This window comes from Amblyraja radiata, chromosome 8 (genome assembly GCF_010909765.2).
Source record: "Amblyraja radiata isolate CabotCenter1 chromosome 8, sAmbRad1.1.pri, whole genome shotgun sequence".
Classification (NCBI taxonomy): domain Eukaryota; kingdom Metazoa; phylum Chordata; class Chondrichthyes; order Rajiformes; family Rajidae; genus Amblyraja; species Amblyraja radiata.
This window is the reverse complement of record NC_045963.1, coordinates 25,954,614-25,982,339: the sequence shown is the minus strand read 5'-3', so window position 1 is coordinate 25,982,339 and position 27,726 is coordinate 25,954,614. Positions and strand designations below refer to the sequence as shown.

The 27,726-nt window shown below is 42.0% G+C and overlaps 1 protein-coding gene and 1 long non-coding RNA gene across 2 annotated transcripts; one reads left to right on the top strand and one right to left on the bottom strand.

Annotated features, from left to right (window-relative positions):
* Nucleotides 1-232: 232 nt before the first annotated feature.
* LOC116975980 lies at nt 233-16,439 on the bottom strand. The gene is made up of 3 exons (XR_004412829.1): nt 16,390-16,439; nt 10,363-10,369; nt 233-243 (listed from the first exon to the last, which is right to left on the bottom strand). It is a non-coding gene; the product is annotated as an uncharacterized LOC116975980 (long non-coding RNA).
* On the top strand, nt 1,734-27,391 carry mocs3 (molybdenum cofactor synthesis 3). Its single transcript, XM_033025441.1, has 13 exons — nt 1,734-2,041; nt 3,451-3,586; nt 5,828-5,920; nt 8,054-8,174; nt 9,729-9,803; nt 9,884-10,001; nt 11,231-11,339; nt 13,773-13,835; nt 14,617-14,780; nt 16,405-16,452; nt 16,704-16,800; nt 24,940-25,050; nt 26,987-27,391. Exons 1-13 carry the CDS (start codon nt 1,949-1,951, stop codon nt 27,142-27,144), a joined length of 1,386 nt encoding a protein of 461 aa, XP_032881332.1. The 5' UTR covers nt 1,734-1,948; the 3' UTR covers nt 27,145-27,391.
* The last annotated feature ends 335 nt before the right edge of the window (nt 27,392-27,726 follow it).

Here is a 27,726-nt window from a genome sequence, read left to right as displayed (position 1 = left end):
CTGTTATCCTGTTGCCCTAACCCATATCCCAGGAAGCAGTAAATCTTAAAAGACCTCACAGAAAGAAACAAACGGTTAGGGGTAAATAGGAGACGCAGCCAAGGCATGAACATGGCATTCACGCAACCTCCTCCCCACACCTATTCTTATCGACCCAGCCTGTCTCCTCCCCACCACCCACTGGGCACATCTTTCATTCCACTCCCCCTTCCCCTATCTCCCAGTACCTTTCCCCTTTTCCATCTGCTCATCACCCACCTCTCCCTACTGGGGTCAAGGAAAGAGCGTTCACGTTGCGGCTCTGTTTTCATCAATCTTTCCACCAGCACGCACAAGAAGTGCAAGATAGACACCATTTTATGCAGATGCCGAGAATTGTGTTCAGCTCAGGCTGAACAACTAATCTTGTGTGTGGACTCGATAAGAGATCTCTCCATACCCTGGATCCTCCAACTCCCCCCTTCCCATCTACCTACCATCCCTCCATTCTACATTTCGGTTTCTACCTTCCTTTCTCATCAGATTTCACCATTTGTGCCCTTTTGTCTTCTCCACTTCTCAACTCCAGCCTTGATTACTATCTCCACCTTCTTCTCTCTCCCACATGACATATCTGCCAATCAGCCCCTCCTTAACTGGATCCATCTATCACTTGTGTAGGAAGGAACTGCAGTTCTGGTTTAAAACGAAGATAGACACAAAATGCTGGAATAACTCAGAGTGTGGCCCAGCGCAAATTGGAGGATCAACAAATCATATGTCGCTTGGGAAGCTTACACCCCAGCGGTATGAATATTGACTTCTCTAACTTCAAATAACCCTTGCTCTTCATCCCTACCCCCTTCTCAGTTCTCCGACCAGTCTGACTGTCCTCGATTACATTTTATCTCCGTTTGCTTTGTTGTTACCTTCTCCTAGCTAACAATGATCTATTTTACATTTTCCTTGATTATCCCCTTTGTCTCATTTTCACACCTTACCCTTCCTTATCTGTGTCTTTCTCTCCCCTGACAGAAGGGTCTCAGCCTGAAACGTCACCCATTCCTTGTATCCGGACATGCTGCCTGTTCCCCCGTGTTACTCCAGCATTTAGTGTCAATCCATCTATCACTTGTCACCTCTTCGCCTCCATCTTATCCCCTCACTTTGTTATCATCAGTTTGGAGAAGGTAGACAAAGTCCTGACCCGAAACGTCACCTGTCTTTTTCCCTCCAAAAATGGCATTCTCATGCCAAAATGTCTAGCATCGCACTGCACTACTTTTTAACTCTTGGAGCCTCTCGGACAAAAGAAGGGTCTCGACCCGAAACGTCACCTATTTCCTTCGCTCCATAGATGCTGCCTCACCCGCTGAGTTTCTCCAGCATTTTTGTCTACCTTCGATTTTCCAACATCTGCAGTTCCTTCTTAAACATTATAAATGTAACTCTTAGATGAGAAGTTTCTAAGAATTGCTTTCAATACGTTAAGATTGAGATTCAGTTGCAGTGTTATAATGTTCAAAATTAACGTGTAACGTTCGCAAAGATAAAATAAAATTCTGCTACTTGAGAAAATCGATAATATGGTTCACTCCTTTGGAGCCCAACACCAGCTGAAAGCAGCCATATTAGATAGGGAGTGAAGGCGTCGCGGCGGCCATATTGGTGAAGGGCGGCCATTGCGGTAAAGGAATCGCGGACCACGGAGCGGCCGTCGTGGTAAATAAGCGAGAGAGCGGCCGCCCTCCATCTTTGTAAAGGAGTCCTACCGGCCATATTGGCAGATGGTGGGATAGAGCAGCGGGAGCGCGGTTGTTGTGTGCCGACTGTTGGCGGTACCCGCCAAAGATATAATCTTTGGTACCCGCTGCCTGTCGCATTGCCCTGTTTCCCGTGTATTTCTGGCCTTCAGCCGGAGTTGGCTGTGAGTCAAGGCAGCTGCTGATCGACGCAGAAGCCGCCTATCATGGAGGCGGAAATAGCGAGGCTGAGGGATGAATTGGCCAAGAAGGAGCAGGAGGTGGAGAGGCTGAAGGCAGCGGCCGCCCGTCTGCATCAGGTAGTCGGGAGTGGAGCAGTCGTCTCCGCCCCCTCTCCCTCCCTCCCTCTCGCGGGCTTTCACCCACCCCACACCTTCCCCTCTACTACACTTCATTCACCCAACCCCTCCCCCCCCCCCCCCCTTGCACACCCCCCCCCCCCCCCCCCCCCCCACTTTTGCCCACCCCATCCCCCCCAAATCCCTCTAAACCTTTCCTATTCATGTACCACATGGACACAAACAATATATGTTGAATTTATGTGTATGTGTGCACCTCATCAGCAATTACCATTTGGCAATACTGCGGTTGTACCCTGTGCCCATAAATCTTCAGTGACCCCAATCTCCCACTCCTGATCAATTTTGAAATGCCTTGTAATTCCTGCATGGTCTTCTGTCATTTGCATTACTTAATTTTGCTGAGCTCTCTGGTATATTTGTTTCTATACTTTAACTTTTGTTTGGTTCCCTCTTGGTTGCTGTTAGGGAATGCTCAGTTTTTAAATATTTCTTTACATGTCCAATTATTGTTATAAATATTGAATCACTTATCATTGAATTAGAACATAGAACAGTACAGCACAGGAACAGGCCCTTTGGTCCACAATGTCTGTGCAAAAAACATGATGCCAAGACCAACTCTTATTTGCCTGCACATAATCCATATCTCTCCATTCCCTACAATCCATGTGCCTATTCAAAAGCTTTTAAATGCCAGTATTATATCTGCCTCCATCACTGCCCATGGCAGTGAATTTCAGGAATCCACCACCACCTGTGTAAAGATATACCTTGCCCTACACTACTCCTTTAAATGCTGCCTCTCTCACCTTAAAGCCATGGTCTCTAGTATTTGATATTTCCACTCTGGGGAAAAAAGGTTCTAACTGTCAGGGTGCACGGTGGTATAGTTGCTGCCTTACAGTGCCAGAGACCCAGGTTCGAATACAGGTACTGTCTACGAAGTTTATACATTCTCCCTGTGACCGTGAGAGTTTTCTCCGGGTGCTCCATTTTCTCCCACACTCCAAAGACGGACAGATTTGTAGGTTAATTGGCTTTGGTAAAATTGTAAATTGTCCCTAGTGTGTGATAATGTTCGTATGTGGGGTGATTGCTGGTTGGCACGGACTCAGTCAAAGGCCTTGTTTCTGCGCTGTATCTCTATAGTCTATAATCTGTCTAGCTAGCTATAACCTATACCCTATCTATAAATCTCACAATTAAATATACATCTATCAGGCTTCCCTTCAACCCCAGGCTTTCCAGAGTCTGTACAGTCAAAAATCACACAGTGGCTCTTTAGGATAATTTCAATTTAGGTGTTATAAACCCACTATGGAATTCTAAAGACTATTGTGCAAATGGAACCTTTCAGTTTGATAAATGTTCAATCTCAACAGTTTGATAAATGTTTTTTCTTTCAGAATTCTCATTCTGGAAATGTGTTTACATTAGTTAAGCAAGTTACAGAAATCCCCATTCTGGAAGAAAAGTCTCTCTCAAACGAAGAGATCATGAGGTACAGCAGACAGCTTATCATTCCAGAAATTGGAGTCAAAGGTATTGACAGAAAAATATGGAGTTAGTCTAAATTGTATTCACATAGTACATCAAAAATATAATAGCGTAACAGTCGTAGAATTGGGCCATAACTGCAGAGACCAGAAGTTCACATTCCACAATAATAATATAATAATAATAATAATAATATATCTTTTATTGTCATTGCACGTCAGTGCAACGAGATTTAGTGTGCAGCTCCACTGATGTCCAGGAAAGGTAAATAAATACAATACATAAATAAACAAGCTGAATTGATTGACGTGACCATCTGAGGGAGACTGTCCAAAGGGGGTGGGTGGGGGGGCACTCATTAGGGCCGGTTCAGAGCCGCTATAGCTCTTGGGATGAAACTGTTCCTGAATGGCAGGTTGTGAAATTAAATTCATTAAATTAAGGTTGGGAAGTGAGATTAATATTTGGTTTTGGGAAGATTGGAGGCTGGATCAGGGCAGCACAGTGGTGCAGCGGTAGAGTTGCTGCTTTGCAGCGGCAGAGACCCTGGTTCGATCCTGACCATGGGTGCTGTCTGTGTGGAGTTTATACGTTCCCCCTGTGATCATGTGGGTTTTCTCTCGGTGGTTCCAGTTTACTCCCACTCTCCTAAGATGTGCAGGTTTGTAGATTAATTGGCTTCGGTAAAAATTGTGAAATTATTCCTAGTGTGTAGGATAGTGCAAAGGTACGTACGGGTTGGTGAGCCGAAGGGCTTGTTTCCATGTTGTATCTCTAAAGTCTAAAGGATCCTTATCCTACAACACTGGAACAGTACATTGCTATTCTTTTGTGCATTGTTGCCAATTGCCAACTATTTATGTTACGTCAAATTTGTTCCCTTATACTTGGAACAATTGTTTTGTTTTCTCAATTGACAGTGCTGTTGTTAATGGATAATTTTTCTTTTACTGAAAATATGTTTCACTTAATTTTAACAGTGTAGCAAGTCTCGGTGAGGATAGAATTCTGTCAAATCTGTCGGGTTCTGATTCTTCAGCATGCTTTCATGCATGTTTAAATAACTTTACAGAAAGTACTTGTGAGGGAAGATTCCTTGTTTATGCCGGTGCAGGCACGGAGAACAGGCACATACCATCACTAAAAATTGCATAGACTTAAGAAAGTATATGTGGCAATCTAGTGCAAAGAAAATGTGTTCTCAATGGTTCCACCAAGTGGCCAATCTCTGTATTCGGACTAAAAGCAGTCTTAGAAAAGTATATAGTGTAACTGTACCCTCACTAAGATTGGAGATGCTGTGTGACATTGTGCATTACACCTTGGGGAAGCCACGCGTATTGAAGACGACTAACGCATTACATAGCTTAGGAATGAGACTTAAGAGTCGTACTCATACAGCACAAAAACAGGTCCTTTGGCCTAACTCTTCCATGACACCCAAATGCCCCACCAAAGCTAGTTTCATTTGCCGAAGTTTGGCTCATATCCTTCTAAAACGTTACTATCCATGTACCCATCCAAATGTCTTCTCAATGATCTTATAGTATGCCTCAACTACCTCCTCTGGCAGCTCGTTCGATATGACCACCACCCGCTGAGTGAAGATTTCCCCTCTGGTTCCTATTAAATCTTTCCCCTCAAACCTATGATTCTTGATTCTCGTTCTCTGGGTAAAAGACTCTGCATTTACCCTATATATTGCCCCCATGATTTTATATACCTCTAAAAGATCATCCCTCAGCTTCCTACACTCCAAGGTATAAAGTCCTAGCTTCGTAGTCTCTCCCTTATAGCTCGTGCCTTTAACCCTTCAAATAGAAATTTAGTTATTATGTAATTTTATGTAGGCATTGGAACGCAACCGAAGGCTATTGGTGTAACCCTGGTGTTATTATTTTATCACACATTTGACCTCTACTTAAATTTTTGGTCCAATTAATATTCTAGTCATCAGTATTAATGGCAAAAATGCTTCAGACTGAAGACGGGTTTCGACCTGAAACGCCACCAATTCTTTTTCTCCAGAGATGCTGCCAGAAGCGCTGAGCTACTCCAACATTTTCTGTCTATCTTTGGTGTAAACCAGCAACTGCAGTTCCTTCCTACACAGGTTCCTAGATACAAAAGCATTTCACTGTCCCTCGGTACATGTGACACTAAACTATACTAAACATTATGACAGGAAACTTCGTTTGTTCTGCACAAATGTATTGACTCTATATTCTGCAATGTAGAATTTTACATAAATTTATATTTAGCAAGTTTTTATTTTAATGTTAATAGGTCAACGAAACCTGTCCCAGAAAGCTGTTCTGATAGTGGGATGTGGGGGGCTGGGCTGCCCTGCTGCACAGTACTTGGCAGCTGCAGGCATCGGTGAGAGTTTAATTTTACATTTTTGTTTCCTTCTATCTCATTTTTTTTTTCTCCACCAAAAGACTTTTGCAGGATGTTGACCCAACTTTCCACTTCATTTTATAAAAACGGCTTCGCACAAGTTATGAGCAGAATTAGGCCATTCGGCCCATCAAGTCTACTTTGCCATTCAATCATGGCTTATCTGTCATTCCCTCTCAACCTCATTCTCCTGCCTTCTCCCCATAACCCCTGGCACCCTTACTGATGAAGAATCAGTCGATCTGCGCCTTAAAAATATCTATTGACTTGGCCTCCACAGCCATCTGTGGCAATGAATTCCACAGATTCACCACCTTCTGACTAAAGAAATTCTTCCTTGTCTCCTTTCTAAAAGTACTTTCTTTTATTCTAAGGCCATGGCCTCTGGTCTTGGATTCTCCCACGAGTGGAAACATTCTCTCCACATTCACTATCTAGACCTTTCAATAAGTTTCAATGAGGTCATCCTTCTTGATCAGAACCTCAGCTTTTTAACTACATGCGCTAGTGAGTTGGCTATTGATATCCAAGTTTGGAGCTAACAATCTAGTTTCGTTTAGAGATAAACAGGAATCACAGTCCAATGGCATGAATATTGAATTCTACAATTTCCCTTTCCTCATCTACACAGCCTGTCTCCCACCTGTATCCACCTTCCTTTCCACTTTCCCTGCCCCCCTCACCCTGTTCCTTTCCCCTCCTACATCTATTCATCATCTACCCCTCCCTACTCTGGGTCCCCCATTTTTCTCCCCCCCCCCCCGAATTCTATCCACCATCTCTCCAGCTAATTCTACGTTTCACTCCCTACCTTCCTTTATTCTGCTTTGTTATCCATTCTGCACACTAGAGTGGGGTTGGACAGGCTAGATGCAGGAAGATTGCTCCCGATGTTGGGGAAGTCCAGGACAAGGGGTCACAGCTTAAGGATAATGGGGAAATCCTTTAAAACCGAGATGAGAAGAACTTTTTTCACACAGAGAGTGGTGAATCTCTGGAACTCTCTCTGCCACAGAGGGTAGTCGAGGCCAGTTCATTGGCTATATTTAAGAGGGAGTTAGATATGGCCCTTGTGGCTAAGGGGATCAGAGGGTATGGAGAGAAGGCAGGTACGGGATACTGAGTTGGATGATCAGCCATGATCATATTGAATGGCGGTGCAGGCTCGAAGGGCCGAATGGCCTACTCCTGCACCTAATTTCTATGTTTCTAGAGGCAATCAATGTGATGAGTATGTTAATAACTAGAGTAGATTACAAAAGTTTTGATGATGTCAAGAGAAACAAGCTATTCTCTTACTTAATAAACTGCAATAGAGAAAGCAACGTATTAATATGCTTGAATTTCTGCTCTTCTGGAATACAGTTCATAATAATAATATATCTTTATTGTCATTGCACAGAGGTACAATGAGATTTGGAATGCAACTTCCATCCGATGTAATAACTTAATTAGCTAAAAATTTAGACACCGAGAGAAACAAGATTAAAACAAATTTAGATTGCAGGAATGATTTTACAGTATCTGCTCCATAGAGAAATTATTCATAATTTTTCAAAATTGCTAAATTTTATGGTGGAGCTTATTAAAAATTGGTAACGTTCTATAAAAGCCAGTGTTAAGCTGATTCTTGCCTTTTGTGTATTGGTTCTATTGAAAATAAAGTTGTACTATGTTTACATATCTGTGCTGCTGCAAGTAACCCATTCATTGTTCTGTTTCGGGACATATGGTAATAAAATGCTCTTCACTCTCTCTTGACTCTTGAAAAGGAGCACAGAAAACATTACCTGGGGAGCCCAACAACCATCAGGCCTCCAAATAATCTCTGAACTACATAGACTTGGAGGGGTGGAGGGGTGGGGGGGATTGTGTTTGTCTTTGCACTATTATTATTTTATTTTTTAAATGTTTACTGAACTTTTTGTTTCTGGTGTTTATTATTGTGTTTACATATCTGCTGTGCTGCTGCAAGTATGAATTTCTTTGTTCCACTTTGGAACATATGACAATAAAACACTTTTGATGACATAATTAAATAGATCTTAAGTTCATACTGACAATAGCTTAAGATCTATGGGAATATATTGTAATATTTGTATGTCAATTTAGGGCGATTGGGACTTCTTGATTATGATGATGTGGAGCCCAGTAACCTACAGAGACAGGTTCTCCATGCAGAGGATAAGGTGGGAATGTCCAAAGCATTGTCTGCGGCAATTGCGATAAATCGGTAAGTATGAATGAATGAATGATATCTTTTATTTCAAACGACCAAAAAAAAAAGAAGAAAAGAAAAGATGAAAATGAACAAACAAAAAGAAAACCATATATATACACACACACACACACACACACACACACACACACACACACACACACACACACACACACACACACACACACACACACACACACACACACACACACACACGTACATACACAAACCGAAAAATCAAAAGCCTACTTCGACATAATACACATTAGACTCGTTCGAAAAGGGATAGGAAGAAGCCTATGCTTGTCAAGTCCTACCCCCATTCTTCACCATTAACAAATGCAAAATTCAATAAAATAAACTAAACAGACAATTCAAATAAAACTACTCCAATCAAGCTATTAAGAAAAAAAGAACAAAAAAAGAAAAGAACAAAAAGAACAAGCACCATTAACATCTGTGAGATTTACATTCTCCTTCCTCATTACTGTACTTTTCAAAGATATATCTTTTGTACATTTTTTTGAATTGCATTATATTCATACTTTGTTTAATCGTTTCGTCAAGACCATTCCACAAAACCACCCCACAAATGGAAATACACATACTTTTTAAATTGGTCCGAGCATAATGCTGTTTCAAGTTTAGTTTCCCTCTAAAGTTATAACCCCCCTCTCTGTCTTTGAACAGTTTTTGTATGTTTACAGGTAGCAGTTTATTTTTTGCTTTACAAAAACTTTACAAAAGTAAAGTTGCTTAAATCTCTGCGAGTTCAAATGGAAGAGATTTTCCTTGGGTCCAACATGATCTTGTTTAGGCATCTCACTGTGCTGTAGCATTCCGTGATTCCTGCTGTCAGTCGTGTTGTCCTTAGGTAAATAGTATAAGCATGAATGCCAATCTTAATAGATGTCAAAATTAGAATACTGTGTTACAAAGGAACAAAACCTCATTGCAAGAGTTCTTTATTATGAACTGTGGTTAATGTAATTAATGCCTTGATTTTACTACTTTAAAAACATTTCAGAACTTAAACATATTTATTTGGACTATATTAACAATAACCACTGTGTCCTCTTTAATCATTAGTTTAGCTTAGAGACACAGCATGGAAGCAGGCCCTTTGACCCACTGTGTCCACGCTGACCAGCGATCCCCACACATTAACTCTATCCTACACACACACATTAGGAACAATTTACAATTTTACCAAGCCAATTAGCCTACAAACCTGCACGTCTTTGGAGTGTGGGAGGCAACCGGAGCTCCCGGAGAAAACCCACGCAGGTCACGGGAAGAACGTACACTGTGCCTTCTTTTGTAAACCAACATCTGCAGTTCCTTGTTCCCAGTACCCTCATGGGGAGAATGTACAAACTCCATACAGACAGCACCTGTAGTCAGGATTGAACCTGGGTCTCTGGCGCTGTAAGGCAGCTGCTCTACCACTGCGCCACTGTGCCGTCCCATTATTGTACGTCTGCAAAACCGACAATTTACTATTTCTCAAATCAATTATGTTTTTTTTTAACTACCATGTTTTAACTTGGAACTCTTTCTGGTCTGCAGATTAAATTCAAATGTTGAATGTCTACCATATCACTTTCAATTGAACTTCAAGAATGCAACGCAGCTTATTCAGCAATATCCTTTTTGAGTTTTTTGTGATGTTATTGTTAAATTAAAATTTGAACATCTACGTTTTTCTTAACTAATCTCTTCAAATATGACATTGTAGTTGATTGTTCTGACAATGTTCCTACGCGGTATCTTGTCAACGATGCCTGTGTTCTGAATGGGAAGCCACTTGTATCAGCCAGTGCTCTCAGAATGGAGGGACAGGTAAATAAATAATAATCAGCTCACCAATGTATTTGTAGAAACAAGGAACTGCAGATGCTGGTTTACAAAAGAAGGCACAGTGTCGGGCAGCATCTCAGGAGAACTTGGATAGGCGATGTTTCAGGTTGGGATCCTTCTTCAGCCATCTGTGCTGTAGGAATAGCCGTTTCATCTGTTGATTTAACTCAGCCATTTATATTGGTTTCATAATAAAATTGAGCTGGTTTTAGTTTGATCCATAGAATATACAACATAGATGAATATAGCACAGGAACAGGTCTTGTCTGAAGAAAAGGTCCCAACCCGAAACGTCACATTTACGTTCTTAGATGCTGCCTGACCCGCTGAACTACTCCAGCACTGTTTGTCTTCTCACCAATGTATTATTATTCCCACCTTTACCACTGTGTGGCTCGTATTATACACCAACACCCTCAGTGGGGAAAAAAACCCCATGTACAGTTACATGGAGTGAGTGAGTAGATAATGTCGATAGTTTACGTTCAAATAGTATTCCTCATGTTAAAATAGGAGCAGGTAGTTCATATTTAAACATGTGAGAGAATACTTAACTCAAGGTGAAATAAAACAGCGGGTTTGTGCAGCTCGGGCTCTCAGTAAAATGTTCCACATTTCAATAAATCCTAAATTCCAATTTATTGTCACATTTACTGAGGTATAGTGAGAAGCTTTACTGTTATGTGCTAACCAGTCACCGGAGACTACACATGATTACAATCGGCAGATACATGATAAAGCGAATAATGTTTAGTGCAAGGTAAAGCCTGATCAAAGATAGGTCGAGGGTCTCCAATGAGGTAGATAGCAGCTCGGGACTGCTCTCTAGTTGTTGATAGGATGGTTCAGTTGCCAGATAACGTAACTGAACTTGTTAACTACAGGACAGCAATTCTTCAGTGATTTTGCAAAGATGTAATCCTTAAAGGGTCCATTATTCAGTTACTTGTTTGTTAATAGCTGCAGGATAAGCACTTCTCCTGAGAAGGCAAGATCCCATTAAAAGCGAAACCAGGCAGAAGATTAAAGTGGGAAACTGGTTCAGAATGTCATCTTGAAAGAAGCAGGAGAAAAAAAATATGTGGAATTACTGTCCATTGCTTGGAGCTATGGGTGTGGCCAGACATGGGTGGGTAGAGTGGGATTAAAAATACTTATGACTTTTTTAATGAAAATATCTTACAGTACTCTTTCTTTGGTTAACCTCTCAGCTCACTGTATATAATTACAATGGTGGCCCCTGTTACCGATGTCTGTATCCAAAACCACCACCACCAGAGACTGTAACCAACTGTTCAGATGGAGGAGTGTTGGGTGTAGGTGAGTCTTTTCAATGTTGATTTTGATTTGAACTACATAAATACAAAGTTATGCATTCAACATGAATTCAAGACGCTAGTACTTGGCTAAATTCATAGTATCATGCCATGATCTTTTTTCAGACTGGGCAAATTATAAATCCTACAAACAAATAGGAAAAAAAACAAAAACAACCCTCTTTAACCCCCTCAAATTCTAAGAGCAAGTCCCAGGAGGTGCACTTACCAACATCTTAACTACCTTGGGGGCGAGGTGCAATGCAAGCCTCGGTCCGTATATCTGTTACATAGAAGTCTGTTATTGCGAGGGTTTACGGTATTATTCGTGGGTTGGAGAAGAGTTAGAGCAATTATTCCAAGGAGAGTCACTTGAAAGTCGGGGCAAGTATCAGTCTTAATCTTTATAATCTTTAGGTGAAAAATAAATCATTGATTGTGTATTTGGACTTCCAGGGGTCTTTCAAAATGTAACTATCATAAATCATAGTCCAACAAAAATAATGTTCAAAATATCAAAGTTAATAGAAAATGGATCAAATGGTTGCAAGATAGAATCACATTTACCTTTCTTACTGTTAAGCTACGTTTTTGAAACAAGATGCCTCCATTATAATCAAATAGTTTGTAATGGTTAGGTCAAACCAGAGAATTATCGCATAGCCTTGCAATAATTGTTTTTCTTTCAAGCATTTATCTTTTTTGAAGAATAAGAATCTTATTCTTAATAAGAATCTGATTATTAATAACCCATTATCTGTTATTTGCACTTTATCAGTTTATTTATTCATGTGTGTATATATTTATATTATGGTACTAGACCAAGTGCAGACCCGTTGGGTCTGTTCCCCCAACGTGCGGTTGTGGGGGGGGGGGAAGGCGGCACGCAGCGTCACACACACTAACTATCCCCCCTCCCCACCCCGCACTCACGCTAATTACCCCCTTGATATTATATTAATATTATTAATTTGCTCCTTTTACCCCATAACCACCCTATCTACTGACGCATAGCCCCCAACTTGCAGTCACATCTAGAGAGGGGGCGGGGGGCGGGCGGGGGTAGAGAGTGAGGGCAGAGGCAGAGAGAGAGACAGAGACACAGAGAGAGGGGCAAGAGGGATAGGGGGGTGGAGAGGAGGATAAGAGGGTGGGTGAGGGGGGAAAGGTGGGGGAGGAGGGGAGGAGAGAGAGAGGGTGAGAGTGAGGGGAAGAGAGAATGGGTGAGGTGGGGAGCAGGGAGGGAGGGGGTAGGGTGGAGGGAAGAGGGTAGGGGAGGGGGTTTAGGGGAGGGAGGGTGGGGGAGGGGATGGAGGGGAGAGGGGGGAGAGAGGGTGTGCTGAGAGGGGAGGGGGAGAGGTGGGGAGCAGGTGGAGGGAGGGTGGAAGGAAGGGGGTAGGGGTGTGTGGAGGGGAGGGGGTTTAGGGGAGGAATGGTGGGGGAGGGGATGGAGGGGAGAGGGGGGGAGAAAAAGAGGGGGGAGAGAGAGAGGGGGGGAAGAGGAGAGGGGGGGAAGAGGAGAGGGGGGGAGGAGAGGAGAGGGGAAGAGGAGAGGGGGGAGGAGGGGAGAGGGGGAGAGGGGGAGAGGGGGAGAGGGGGAGAGGAGAGGGGCAGGGAAGAGGGGGAGGGGAGAGGGGGAGAGGAGAGGGGGAGAGGAGGGGGGGTGGAAAGGGGGGGGGAGAACCTAAAAACATTTTAGAACCAAAAAAGACACATTCTGCAAGCATTGTAGAACCAAAAGAGACACGTTTTGCAAACATTTTAGAACCAATAAACACTTTTTGCAAACATTTTAGAACCAATAGACACATTCTGCAAGCGTTTTAGAACCACTAAGGACACTTACATTTGAGTAGACATGTGTTCAGTGTTATTCACAGCTCAGAGAAACGTGACCCTCTGCCTTTCTCCAGCTTGCAGACACTGATTGAGGCACACCACTTCCTGGTTTTATAGTCCCTCCCCCCTGCCGCCAGCAGGGGCAGCAGAGAGAATGGGGAATTTTGTAAAATCATTAATATCTCTGTCATTTTTCATCGACGGGAAAAATCCTCGGCACACATACGGCGGAGGGGGGCTCTGAGCAAGGTGGCCAATAATGACGGCCGTAGGTGGCGGCGTTCTCTCGGAAATCGCAGCACAGATGGCCAAAACCGGTCAAGAACAGACTTTTAGTAATATAGATAGATATGGACACACTTATCTGTTTTGTAGTAAATGCCTACTATGTTCTGTGCGCTGACGCAAAGCAAGAATTTCATTGTCCTATACAGGGACACATGGCAATAAACTCACTTGAACTTGAGAATGATAACTACTTGGCCATGCAACAAAGCAACAGTTTTGCATTGCAGCATTAATGTTGCTGAATTCTGATCCATGTGAGTCTTTCTCTTCTAAGATTAATTAAATGTAAGTATATTTTTCTTTGCTGCAGTGCCTGGAATTCTGGGCTGTATACAGGCCCTGGAGGTTCTGAAGATTGCATCGGGAATAGGACGTATCTTTTCATTTTGTTACATGCCTATTCGATTTTATTATTGTGAAACTTTAGCCAAATGTCAGCTGCTCCGTTATAAGTGCAGCATATGAAACACGTTTCAATACTCTTGTGCATTATGCGACACCAGTAAATGACAGCAGCCGGTAAACTGAAAATGCTGGTTGTAGTCTTCATGGATTGCAACTCAATTTTCATTTTTTTGGATTGTATGCTTATTTAACAGCAAGAGGATAAACTATTGTCACCATATGGCAGTTATCAGATTTTTGTTTTGGTTAACGTTTTGAACATTGTAACACACTGAGAAGGAAGAATTAGCCATTCCTCTTTTTTTTTCCAAATGGAGTGAAGATTTTATCATACAATCTTGTACCATTCTCTCTGGCAACTACCCAAGAACTGTGTCAGCTGGATGGTCTATTGATGCCAAGTTGTTTGACATGGATGTGCATTCACTAAAAGTGCACTCTGATGAGATGGCTCAGCCAAACTAAAGCCAGAGTGCAAGGAAATGTCCTAATTCAGTATCTTGTTCCCTATACACTATGACAGAATCCTGTTTGGGAGCAAAAGATCCACTCGCAGATAAGACTTCATCCCATAAGAGTATGTGTGCGTGTGGCTAAATCGCAAAGCTTTCTTGTTTAAAAACCTGGGAGATGCATTTGATCACTCGCCAGCTACAGACACAGCTGGAGTCTTTCATTAGCAATGTTAACCCACTTCCTGTGACAGAAATACACTTTCCTGCTATGGTCTTTAACACAAATCTCTTCAGCATCTTACAGCCAACAGATGTTGGTATTTGATGCTCTTGAAGCTCGATTTCGCACCATTAAGCTTCGACAAAAGCAGCCGACGTGTGCAGTGTGCAGCGAGAATCCGACAGTTAAGGATTTGATCGACTATGAGAGGTTCTGTGGCTCTGCAGCAACAGATCAGGTCAAGGGCAGGGTCGTGTTGGATCATTGTAAACATTAAGAGGAGTCCGGCTATGAAATGGTGTTAAAAAGAAAGAAAACATTGACTGAAGAAGATAGATACAAAAAGCTGGAGTAACTCAGTGGGTCATGCAGCATGCCTGGAGAAAAGGAATAGGTGATGTTGCAGGTTAAGACCCTTCTGACTGAAGAAGGTCTGTTTGTTGGCATTGTTCTTTATTTCACTATAGGTCTTCCCGAACTGGGCTTGGTCACATTGACATAAAAGAGATTCTACTGTATCGAGTGAATACGATGTAGCAAATTCAATGAAATAAACAGGCAGCACGATGGTCCAGCTGGTAGATCTGCCACATAGCGCCAGAGACTCAGGTTTGATCCTGATCTCAGGTTCTGCCTGTGTGTGGAGATTATACATTATCTTTGTAACTGCCTGGGTTTCCTCCGGGAACTCCGGTTTCTCCCACGTTCCAAAGACTTGAGGGTTTGTAGGTTAATTGTAAATTGGCATTGTAAACTGTAAATTGTCCCTGGTGTGTAGAGAATGGATGAGCAAGTGGTATAACATAGAACTAGCATGAACGGGAGGTCAATGGTCGGTGTGGACTCGGTCGGCCAAAGGGCTTGTTCCCATGTTGTATCTCTAAACTAAACTAAGCCTTGTTATCTATCTTTGTTATCTTCATCCAACACCAAGTGGCCACACCCAGAGTATGGTTGGCATAAATATTAAATCATTGGATGAATAAATTGCAATATTTGTTGTGGAGACCATGAGTTTGAATCTTAACTATGGGTTAATTGGCCTCTGTAAATTGCCTCGAATGTGTAAGGCGTGGATAAGAAAGTGGGATGACCTAGAAGCAATATGAATGGGTGGTTGGTGTAGATTTGGTGGGCCAAAGGACCTGTTTCCATGCTGTGTCTAAAAAAAAGTAGATTGCACTTTTGGAGGATAGTTTGGGGCTCTTGGCATGGGCAGCATGGAAGTAAAAGGCAGGGATTCAATTTTCTGCAGTTCCATGTCAAGCCAAGTAGATGGTAGTAGTAGTGGTGGTGTTGATTGGGAAGCAGACCTGGGAGGTAATAAACACTAAAATGCTAAAATCATAAGGCAACGATAAGGTGACATCCGTCTGAAGACACGAGAAATTGGGTATATGTGGAGGCTGGTGCGATGGCTGAGGGCTCTTCCAATTACAGAGGAAGGGATTGTTCGGCAGAAGAGAGAGAGGACGATTTTATCTGAAGCTTCGATATAACAAAAGGTGATATTGTCAGAATGGATATGTGGTCCACTTTAGGGACCTTTTTCCAAAACTCTGGGATATGTACATTGTGTCCTATGCTTTATGGAGTGTCTTTGTGTTGGCGATGATGCACAACCACAAAGGTTCTGTCCATTTGCTCCACAGATATTGCCTGACTCATTAAGTTCCTCCAGCACTTTATTAAGCCCAATTTTAGTTGGTTCTTATGATATGGTGGTAATGATACAAGGTGATTCATGATTAAGTTGCATACCCTTTTAGGAAGCAGTGATTAATGGTGATCATTTCATAGTGGACATTTAAGATATCCATTTACTGTTTATTATTCTGACATCTGACCCTTTCCGATTTCAGTGTCAAACCCTTCATTTGTTAACTGGAGAGCAAAGAATAACTGTACAAGTAAGTTGCTTCCTCTTTACTTTCATACCAAGGATACATCTTTTGTGTGTGTTTACCAGTTAAAGTGCGGTAGCTCGGTTAATATGACATATTTTATGTGCCTGAAAGTTGAATGCATTTATATTGTTGCACAGTTTTTTTATTTTATTTTGCAGCTTATTTTAAATATTCATAACTCTAAATTATTTGAAGATTCTTAACTTGCTCAGAAATGCTAACACTATTATAATTTTTTTCCTCCATAATTTTAGGAATATAAGAGTCTTTTAGATGAAGATATTCCTCATGTCTTGGTGGATGTTCGGCCACCGGTGGAGGTTGACATTTGCCACCTACCTAACTCTATTTGTATCCTTCAATTAAAAAAAAAAGCTTATTTGTACAGTGCATGGTGGGAGAGAGTGATCATGATTTGCAAACATCTACAGTTCCACAGCGTTCATGTGTAGAAAGGAACTGCAGATGCTGGTTTATACTGAAGATAGACACATGGTGCTGGAGTAACTCAGCAGTTTCAGGCAGCATGTCTGTAGAAAACGGAAGGGTGACTTTTCAGGTTGGGACCCTTCTTCAGACAGACTGAAGACTGAGTCGGGTGGTACGGTGGCGCAGCGGTAGAATTGCTGTCTTACAGCTCCAGAACCGGTTTCAATCTGTACGGAGTTTGTACGTTTCCCCCGTGATCTGTGTGGGTTTTCTACGGAAGCTCCAGTTTCCTCTCGCACTCCAATGACATTCAGGTTTGTAACCTGATTGACTTGAAAAAAAATGTAAATTGTCCCTAGTGTGTCGGGTGGTGTTAACTGGGCGGGGAACGCTGGTCGGCGCAGACTTGGTGGGCAAAGAGCCTATTTCTGTGCTGTATCTCTAAACTAAACTAAAGATACTGCCTGACTTGCTGAGTTACTCCATAACTTTGTGTCTACCTTCCACAACATTAATTCTATATTGGAGGAGGCAATCTATATTAGGCAAGTGGTTGTGGGAGAGGAGCTGGGTTCATGTCATGCATGTCAGGTAATTGGCCAGGAGGTGAGTGAATATGGAAGGGATGAAGGACATGATATTGAAGGGCAGGAAGTTTAGATTGGTGAAAATGTGGGGTAGGGATGTCTGAAAGTCAAAAGCTGAGTAAAGGATTTGCCTTAGTGAGGTTTCAATTTCGTGCTGCACTTGGTTGATTGATTAATTAATTGAAAGGTACAGCATGGAAACAGTCCCTTCAGACCACCTAGTTAACGCTGATCATCGATCACCCGTGCACACTAGTGTTTTACATTACCCCATGTTCACTACACACTAGAGGCAATTTATGACGGTCAATGAACTGACAAACCCACATGTGTTATGACTATGGGCGGAAACTGGAGCACCCAGAAGGAACCCACGCAGTCACAGGGAGAATGTGCAAACTCCACACAACTCCACCTTGAGTCAGGATTAAACCAGAATTCTGGTGCTGTGAGGCAGTGATTCTACCAACTGTGTCACTACAGAGACATCAAAGATCTAATTATATTGGGTGTCTTGCAGGATAGCTGGATATAATTTTCTTTGTTAATGCAACCCAGCAGATGTCTTGTCAAAATTCAAATTTGAAAAGATATGGAAATATTTCTTATCATGTTTCACTTCATGGTGAGTACATTTTTATTTTGCAAGTTGTGAAGTGAACATTATTGCAAATCTAATTTATTTGCCAGCGTCTTCTCTCTTGCACATATTCCTCCTCTCCCCCATCGCCCTCCACCTACATTTCTTCCTCTGACTTCACAATTTTCAACTTTTGAATCCTTTTGTCTCATGCCTTTGTTAATTTTTTAATCTCTGGCCTTTGTCCAACCATTGCCCCAGCAAAAACCTCTCTTGCCTGTGTTCACCTATTATCTGCCATGCATTGTCTTGCCCTGCCCCTCTTCCATCTTTCTCTCTCCCCCCTTCCCCTCTCCCCCCCATCCCCTTACAGTCAGTCTGAAGAAGAGTGCCAACCCGAAACATCACCTATCCATGTTCTCCAGGGATGCTACTTGACCCGCTGAGTTACTCCAGCACTTTGTGCCTTTTATTCTCTCTTTACCTGTCAATAGTTATCTCTCTTGTTTCTGTTCAAATTAAATATTTACATGGGAAAGGACAACTGGGGGGGGGGACTGGTTTAAATTTCTGTTTTACATTCTGACCAGTTTCTCTTTGTGCAATTTATCATTACTTCCATTAATCCAATTCCTGACAGTTCTATATATTGCAAGTCAGCCCAACTTCCCCACAGCCATTAAACCTGGCTCGGACAAAACTCTGATTATTATGAACCCATTTTCTGTTATTTGCACTTTATCAGGTTATTTATTCATGTGTGTATATATTTATATTATGGTATATGGACACACTTATCTGTTTTGTAGTAAATGCCTACTATGTTCTGTGTGCTTAAGCAAAGAAAGAATTGTCCTATACAGGGACTCATGACAATAAACTCACTTGAACTTGAATTTTGCAAAGTTTACTAATGATAATGTGCTGGGGTTCTAAATGTTAGGAAGTTCTATTTTTCCATTCATGATGATTTATAGGGACAGCAATGTTGGTCTGAGAAAGGGACCCATTGCAAGAATTAAATGATTGACCAGGGCACATCCCTGTCTGAGGTCATTTGTTGCCAGCCCCGATTGGTCCTGGTCTTTTCTCACGTCCAGCTTTTCACCCCCCTACTTTAATTCTGAAGAAGGGTCCCAACCCAAAATGTTACCTATCCTTTTCCTCTGGAGAAGCTGCCTAACCTGCTCAGTTACTTCAGCACTTTGTATCTATCTTTGGTATGAAATAGCATCTGCAGTTCTTTATTTCTACATTTTGGCTTATAATATAATTATTTGATTGTATAAGTTAATGCATTTCAAAATAAAATTAGAAATAGTAAATGTTGAGCAATATTTGCATTACAATACTTTCTTGTATGATAACTGATATACGTATCAAATTATTTTCAGATCTTTCAGTGATTCTTCAGCTAGTTGTTCAGTTTTCTAATTTACCAGAACTGAACATCTTGAACCTGTCATGCATTCTAATATGATACAAATAATATACATGATGATTTTGAAACAGTAATTTAATCCTTGACTTCAACTGATGTCAAATATCAACTTCCAGAACTAATGTTTCAGGTCGAAGACCTTTTGTCTGAACAGAAACAACTTTTGTTCTGACAAAGAGTCTTCGATCTGAAACATTAGTCCCCGCTTGGTGCTTTTTTTCGGCAACTGCCGGCATCATTGACTGACTTATCATGTCACTGAAAAATTTGCGGCGGTGACGCGGCGTGATGACGTATGAAGCGCGGTGTTTTTTCAAGTGTCGCAATATTTTTTTTGTCGCCGAAAAATCACCAAGTGGGACAGGCTCTTAACACTATTTCTCGTCTCACAGATGCAGCCTTGCATGCTGGATATTTCCAGCATTTTATATTTTTATTTTACATTTCCACCATCTACAGGTTTGATTTTCAAAATATGTCCCAGCATTTGTGTTTTATTCCTCCAGTGATGAAACTTATGGGACTGTCCCACTTAGGCAACTTTTTAGGCGAGTGCAGGAGACTCTGCGCTCGCCACATGGACACCACATGTTCGCTGGTGATCTCTGGTGAGTCTCCTTCATGATCGCGAGGAGTTCCCGCATTCTGGGAACTAGTCGCGGCCTCAGTATGGTCACCGCAAATTTTTCAACGTGTCGCCATGGAGATATTGATAATCCCGTAGTCGTAGGTGCAGTTGTAGTGGGGTCACCATGTAGTTGTAGGTAGTCGAGTTTTAGTTAATCGCCTTTGCTGACCGGTTATTTTCATTGGCTCGTTGGGGAAAAAAAACGTAAGCAGGAGTTTTCAGAACCAAGGACAACCGACCGATAACGTTAAATGTCCACCGATCTTCACAGCTGTGTATCTCTGGCTTATTAAAAGTTGTCTGGCTTCTTAAAAGTCGTCTCCACTCCTTCTCCCCCCTTAAAGGACTTACCGTACACTGTGCTAGCCGTCTTAATTACAGCGTCAACCTTCCTGTTCATCGCGGTGTGTGTCTGTATCACCTTGGCTTTGTACCGTGTGAATTTCATACAGCGCTCCCCACGCTTGCCCTGACCCCCGCCTTTGCGATGTGTTTGTGTGTGCGTGTGTTCCACTCTGACAGTCGCCGTTCCAGTTCCCGGTTTTTCAGGCGACTGCCGGAAACTTGACAGTCGTCTGCAATCCGCTGAAAAATAGCCTAAGTGGGACAGGCCCATTAGGATTCCATTTGCTTTAATAAGCATCCTGTCAACTTACTCCAGCACTTTCAAGTATTTACAGTGCCCTCCATAATGTTTGGGATAAAGACCCATCGTTTATTTATTTGCCTCTGTACTCCACAATATGAGATTTTTAATGAAAAAAAATCACATCTGGTTAAAGTGCACATTGTCAGATTTTATTAAAGGCCATTTTTATACATTTTGGTTTCACCATGTAGAAATTACAGCTGTGTTTATACATAGTCCCCCATTTCAGGGCACCATAATGTTAGGCACACATGGCTTCACAGGTGTTTGTAATTGCTCGGGTGTGTTTAATTGCCTCCTTAATGCAGGTATAAGAGAGCTCTCAGCACCTAGTCTTTCCTCCAGTGTTTCCATCACCTTTGGAAACTTTTATTGCTGTTTATCAACATGAGGACCAAAGTTGTGCCAATGAAAGTCAAAGAAACCATTATGAGACTGAGAAACAAGAATAAAACTGTTTCATCAGCCAAACAGGCTTACCAAAATTAACTGTTTGGAACATCATTAAGAAGAAAGAGTACTGATGCACTTACTAATGACAAAGGGACTGGCAGGCCAAGGAAGACCTCAGCTGATGACAGGAGAATTTTCTCTATAATAAAGGAAAAATCCCAAACACCTGTCCTACAGATCAGAAACACTCTTCAGGAGTCAGCTGTGGATTTGTCAATGACCACTGTCCGCAGAAGACTTCATGAACAGAAATACAGAGGCTACACTGCGAGATGCAAACCACTGGTTAGCCGCAAAAATAGGATGGCCAGCTTACAGTTTGGCAAGAAGTATTTAAAAGAGTAACCACCGTTCTGGAAAAAGGTCTTGTGGACAGATGAGACGAAGATTAACTTATATCAGAGTGATGGCAAGAGCAAAGTATGGAGGAGAGAAGGATCCAAAGTATACCTCCTCATCTGTGAAACATGGTGGTGGGGGTGTCATGGCCTGGGCATGTATGGCTGCTAAAGGTACTGGCCCACTTATCTTCATTGATGATACAACTGCTGATGGTAGTAGCATAATGAATTCTGAAGTGTATACACACATCCCATCTGCTCAGGTTCAAACAAATGCCACAAAACGCATTGGCCGGCGGTTCATTCTACATCATGACAATGATCCCAAACATAATGCTAAAGCAACCAAGGAGTTTTTTTAAAGCTAAATAATGGTCAATTCTTGAGTGGCCAAGTCAATCACCCGATCTGAACCCAATTGAGCATGCCTTTTATATGCTGAAGAGAAAACTGAAGGGGACTAGCCCCCAAAACATGCATAAGCTAAAGATGGCTGCAATACAGTTCTGGCAGAGCATCACCAGAGAAGACACCCAGCAACTGGTGATTTCCATGAATCGCGGACTCAAGCAGTAATTGCATATGCAACAAAATACTAAACATGACTACTTTAATTCACCATGACATTGCTGTGTCCCAATCATTATGGTGCCCTGATATGGGGGGACTATGTATAAACACTGCTGTAATTTCTACATGGTGGAACCAAAATGTATAAAAATGGCCTTTATTAAAATCTGACAATGTGCACTTTAACCACATGTGATTTTATTCTATTACAAATCTCAAATTGTGGAGTACAGAGGCAAATAAATAAATGATGGGTCTTTGTCCCAAACATTATGGAGGGCACTGTATTTACATCATCTTTTTTTTTTTTTTTTTTTTTTTTTTTAAAATAAATTTATTCAATTATTAAAAAATAATATTACACTACAATAAAACAAGCCAGAACCCACCACCATAATACAATACAAACATGTAATAAACTACTATACAACTATGATACAATCCTTATTGAGGATACATTCAACACCCTGCGGAGCCCAGCGGTCCCGGAACTCCCTCAGGGTGCCCATAGACAGGGCGTATTCCCTTTCTAATCCCACCCGGGCACGGACGTAACCCCGGAAAAGGGGCAGGCAGCTGGCTCGGGTAGAGCCCTCCACCGTCTGGCGCCGTGACTCGCGGATGGCCAGCTTGGCCAGGCCCAGGAGCAACCCAACCAGGACATCTTCAGCCCTACCCTCTCCCCTACGCACCGGGTGTCCAAAGATGAGGATGGTGGGTGAAAAATGCAGCCAGAGGGCAAGGAGCAGCCCCTTTAGATATTCAAACAGTGGCTGCAGCCTCACGCACTCCATGTACACGTGGTACACAGACTCTTCCAGCCCGCAAAAGTGGCAGGCGGCTGGCGAGTCTGTGAACCGCGAGAGAAACAGGTTGCAGGGAACACCTCGGTGCAATACCCTCCACCCCAGGTCCCCAATGTATTTACATCATCTTTTAGGTCCAGGAACAAGTCCTGACCCCGAAACGTCACCTAACCATGTTCTCCAGAGATGCTGCCTGACCCACTGAGTTAATCCAGCACTTTGTCTCTTTTTATAATTTTGTTCCTTCCCTTTAGAATGGTACCATTTGGACAATGTAATCTCTTTCTGTCATAGTGGCTCATTTTGCTCTTTATTATTCATCATCTTTTAGTCGTTTACCTGTTCCACCAGCCTATCTACATAACCTTGCAGACTATTACTGTCCTCTTCACTGTTTGCCACACTTCCAAGCTTCGTGAACATCAGCAGATTTGGACATTTTGCCTTGCATAATCCTGTCTAGGTCATTATTATACATTAATGATAACAAATAAAAGAATAATACTCACAGATAACAAATAAAAGAAATTCAACGAATCAATAACCCCAATACTAATGCAAAAAAGCCTGAAGTCCTTAGTGCAACCAAGACAGTCCATAGATCATAGCTTAGCTAGCATTCTGTTGTGTTCAAGAGCCTGAGGGTTGTTGGGAAGAAGCGTTCTCGGCTCCTGAACCTGGGTGTGAAAGAAAACAGTGGTCCAAGCATTGATCTCTGTGGGTTCCACTGTTATGCTTCTCTGCAAAATTAACCATTTACTACTTTTGTCTTTAAACCAGTTTTGTATCCATTTTATTTCCAAATATTTAATCCCTTGTGTGTGTCCCTAACTCACTAGTGCAGGTTCTGGATTATTGCTGCAGTAAATTAAAAACGACACCTCCCAGCCAGACATCAACTGTATTTTATACATTAATCCACAGCTATGTTGTATTTATTTTGAATTAATATTCCATCAGCTTGTTTTTCAAATGAAAGGTCTTCAGTATTCAAAAGGACACAAAGTTCTGGAGTACTCAGCAGGTCAGACAGCTGCACTAGAGAACATGGATGGGTGACGTTTTGGGTTGCGATCCTTCTTCAAACAATGATACAATTTATTTGCTGTTGTTTGAACCTCATTGAGGTTCAAACGAAATTTGGTTTCTGCAGTCATACACACAAGAAAAAGAACCAAGACTCAACACAATTTACACAAACACAGTGAATCTCCTCCTCACTGTGATGGAAGGCAAAGTCTTATCTCTCCCCTGCACTCCTCACTCTCCTCCCAATGTCAGAGTCAAAGCCCCCGGCGGGCGATGGTAAGTGTCCCGCGGCCATTAAAGCAGCGGCGGGTTATGCAAGGCCGCGCTCCGGGTCTTGGTGTTGGAGCCCCCGGCGGGCGCTAGCAAGTCCCGCGGCCATTTAAAGCCGCGCCGGGTGATGTAAGGCCCCGCTCCAGGTAATTTTCAACTCGGCGGGAGTAGTCGCCGTTGCGGAAGCCCCGAAAAGCGGTCTCCCAGCAGGGACCCGCGGGCTCCCGGTGTTACTGTCCACCAGACCTGCGGCTGGAGCCTCCGAATCTCTGGGGTCGGGTCGCAGCAGCGCGCCACCACCGCTCCGAACTCGGCCAGCTCCGTGATGGTAAGTAGGTCCGCAGCTCCGCGACTGGAGCCCCAGGTCGATCCGGTTGGAGGCCGCTCCACGGTGCTAGGCCCCAACGACAAGAGACCCGACAGAGAAAAGGTCGGGTTCTCCGTGCAGGGGAAAGATTTTAAAAGTTTCCCCACCCCCCGCCCCCACACACATACCCAGTTAAAAAAAAACACTTTAAACTACATTCAAACGAGACAAAAAATTAAAAAAACATTAGATCTCCTTCACTGTCGCCTATCCATGTTCTCGGGAGATGCTGCCTGACCCGCTGAGTTAATCCAGTACTTTGTGTCCTTTTGTCTATTTACCAGCATCTGCAGATCTTTGTTTTTAAGTCTTCAGTATTGTTTCCTATGCACGATGTTAGATATTCCATTGACTGAATTGGAGGAAAAGACTGTTGAATACATGAAGCATTTACAGAATAACATCAATGAGAGGCGATGTAAAGCAGACAGTGATAAGGTCACCTTCCCAGGTACATTTTCTTTTAATTATGTAGCTCATGTGTGTAGGTTGTTGATGGGATAATTCCTCAATTAGTTTTTAAAAAAGGCCCAGTGAATCAGCATCTAGCACTGCTGTCTCCCAGCTCCAGAGTTGCAGGTTCAATCATTTCATTTAGTTGTGAATGAAGTCAGTGAAATCATTTATAAATGTGCAAAGTGCTGACACAATGAAATTGGTTATCTTACAAACTGTCCAGTAGAGTATTGCCATACCCCCGATCACGCATTAGCAAGTGTACAGAAATAGTTTACTGAGCCTGCTTGCAAGAGACGTCATGTTTTGGCGCCATTTTGAAAGTCCACACTCTAGTTCTTATGAGCAATGCCTGTTCCAGGCAAGTCCCAGGCTGTTGCAGGCCTCCAGTCATCTCCATCCTTGGACATTATGTCCCTCTCACCCGTCACCTTTGTTCCCCCATGTCGCTTCCTGCAGTCGACCATGAGGGTGCGGTAGGCATTGAACAAAAAGCAAATACGATGAGTATGAATATAAATCACTCCTGGCCTTTAGAAATTGGCCATCCTCACCACATATATGTCTGAATCCAATCTCCTTGCAATGGAATTGACTACCTAGAATGTCCTTTCATGCCCTTGTTTGACGGCAAATTAAGGAAAGCCAATAATTGCGGGTCTTGCCAGGAATAAGTTAAAAAAATCGTACGTCTTCCCCTTTGCCCAGTATCCCTCTGCTTGCTGTCAATAGTTCCCACACAAGCAATCCTGCAGTTTAAAAAATTCTCATCCTGGGTTTGAAATTGGATACGCCTGCAACCTCCTTAACTCGTGTGAATTTTATTCCTCTTAGTGTTTTTACTTATCCCCAATTTCCAGTTTTGTTGACCAACACATTTTGCGTTTGTGTGTAAACTTTGGAATTCTATCCCAAAGTCACTCCTTGCATTTATTCTTTAAAAACTACCTCTCTGACTGAGCTTTTGCCCATGTTGTACTAGCATCTATATCACCTAACAGAAAATGTTGGCTCATGTTGCTTCACTGAAGTGTTTGAGGGTGTTTAATGCACAATCAAAATGCAATCTGTTTCCAAATATGTACCATGCCCCATCACCAGCTCAAACTCATTTACACAAAATGGTGAGACACGGTACATATCTCGAAACAAATTGTATTTTGATTGTGTATTTAACACTTTGAGACATTTCAACTAAGTGATATCAGACAAATATTTCTGGGCTTTGTCACCAGGGGGGGCTCTTGATTTATTTTTGTAGATGGAATTTCAGCCTACCAGGATCATCATCATAAAAATAAAACAAGATGATTTATTTTTAATGATGCAACATAACATCAATAATATATAGAGCTTTTTATAAAACTGTTGAAACTTGTCAATCCAAAAGGTTAGCTGGTTCCTTGCAAATTATGTGGTATTTGTAGCAGAGCTCCTAGTTAGCCCTGTCATTAACTCAGTGCTTTGTTTCAAATTATGCATCCTAAATATTAACTAATCATTCATCGTGGTGCTCTATGATCATATTATTGTTACACTAATATCTGTGCACTTTAATTGTTGCACCTTTGTACTTATTTATGACTGGTTATGTAGAATATGATTTTACTGAGTTGTTTAGTTTCGAGATACAGCATGGAAACAGGCTCTTCAGCCCACCAAGTGCACACTGACCATCGATCATACATTCACTCTAGTTCTATGTTGTCTCACTTAATCATCCACTCCCTACACACTCAGGGCAATTTACAGAAGCCAATTATCCTACAAACCCGCACGCCTTTGGACACCTGGAGGAAACTCACGCGGTTACAGAAAGTGCAAACACCACTTATACAAAACAAAGAATTTGACTATATGTCACCATTGAACACAGATACAATAGGTGAAAAAACTTTTTTTTAATTCTTGTTTTTTTTTCCCACCTCCAGTATATGTTATCTGTAAACAAGGCAATGATTCACAGAAGGCAGTCAAGATCCTGCAGAAGATGCTAAACAACGAACTCTGCTCATTATCAGTGAAGGATATTCGGGGTGGATTAATGACCTGGGCTCGTATGATTGACCCAACCTTCCCACAGTATTGATTGCATGTAAACCAATTTTCAAAAGTAGATCCTAAAGTATAGTTATCTTTGAATGTACTGCAAATTATTTGTATGTGTGGAATAGTATGTTGGAATTACTCTGTAATTGGAAAGAAAACTTAAAACTGTTTAAGTACAAATGTTAACAATTAAGACCAGGTTATGAGATTGCTAAGTTCTGTTGCATATATTTGAACTGCTTAATAAGAGAACAATCAACTAGTAACTAAATACCACTACATGGAAATTCTGGTTATTGTGATGATTCATTTTATTAAGTGTCCTTTGTTACAGATACTCTGCTACTAAATTAATAACAGTGGTATATTGTGAAAACTAAAAGGTTAACCGCTAAGTGGAAATTGATATGGTATCACAGACAAATGACCTATGCAGAAATTCTGGGAATACAAAGTTGTTACCTACTTAATACAATACAATACAATACAATTTTATTGTCATTTGAACCTCAAAAGAAGTTCAAACGAAATTTGGTTTCTGCAAATTTGGTTAATGATCCATATGTAGAAACAAGGAACTGCAGATGCTGGTTTACAAAAAAATACACAGTGTTGGAGTAAC

Excerpts from the sequence above, each read along its gene's own strand:
- mocs3 (XM_033025441.1), top strand. The coding sequence starts at position 1,949 with ATGGAGGCGGAAATAGCGAGGCTGAGGGATGAATTGGCCAAGAAGGAG. Across the intron at positions 3,587-5,827 it reads TCCAGAAATTGGAGTCAAAG|GTCAACGAAACCTGTCCCAG; the intron begins GTATTGACAGAA and ends TAATGTTAATAG. Across the intron at positions 11,340-13,772 it reads TGGAGGAGTGTTGGGTGTAG|TGCCTGGAATTCTGGGCTGT; the intron begins GTGAGTCTTTTC and ends TCTTTGCTGCAG.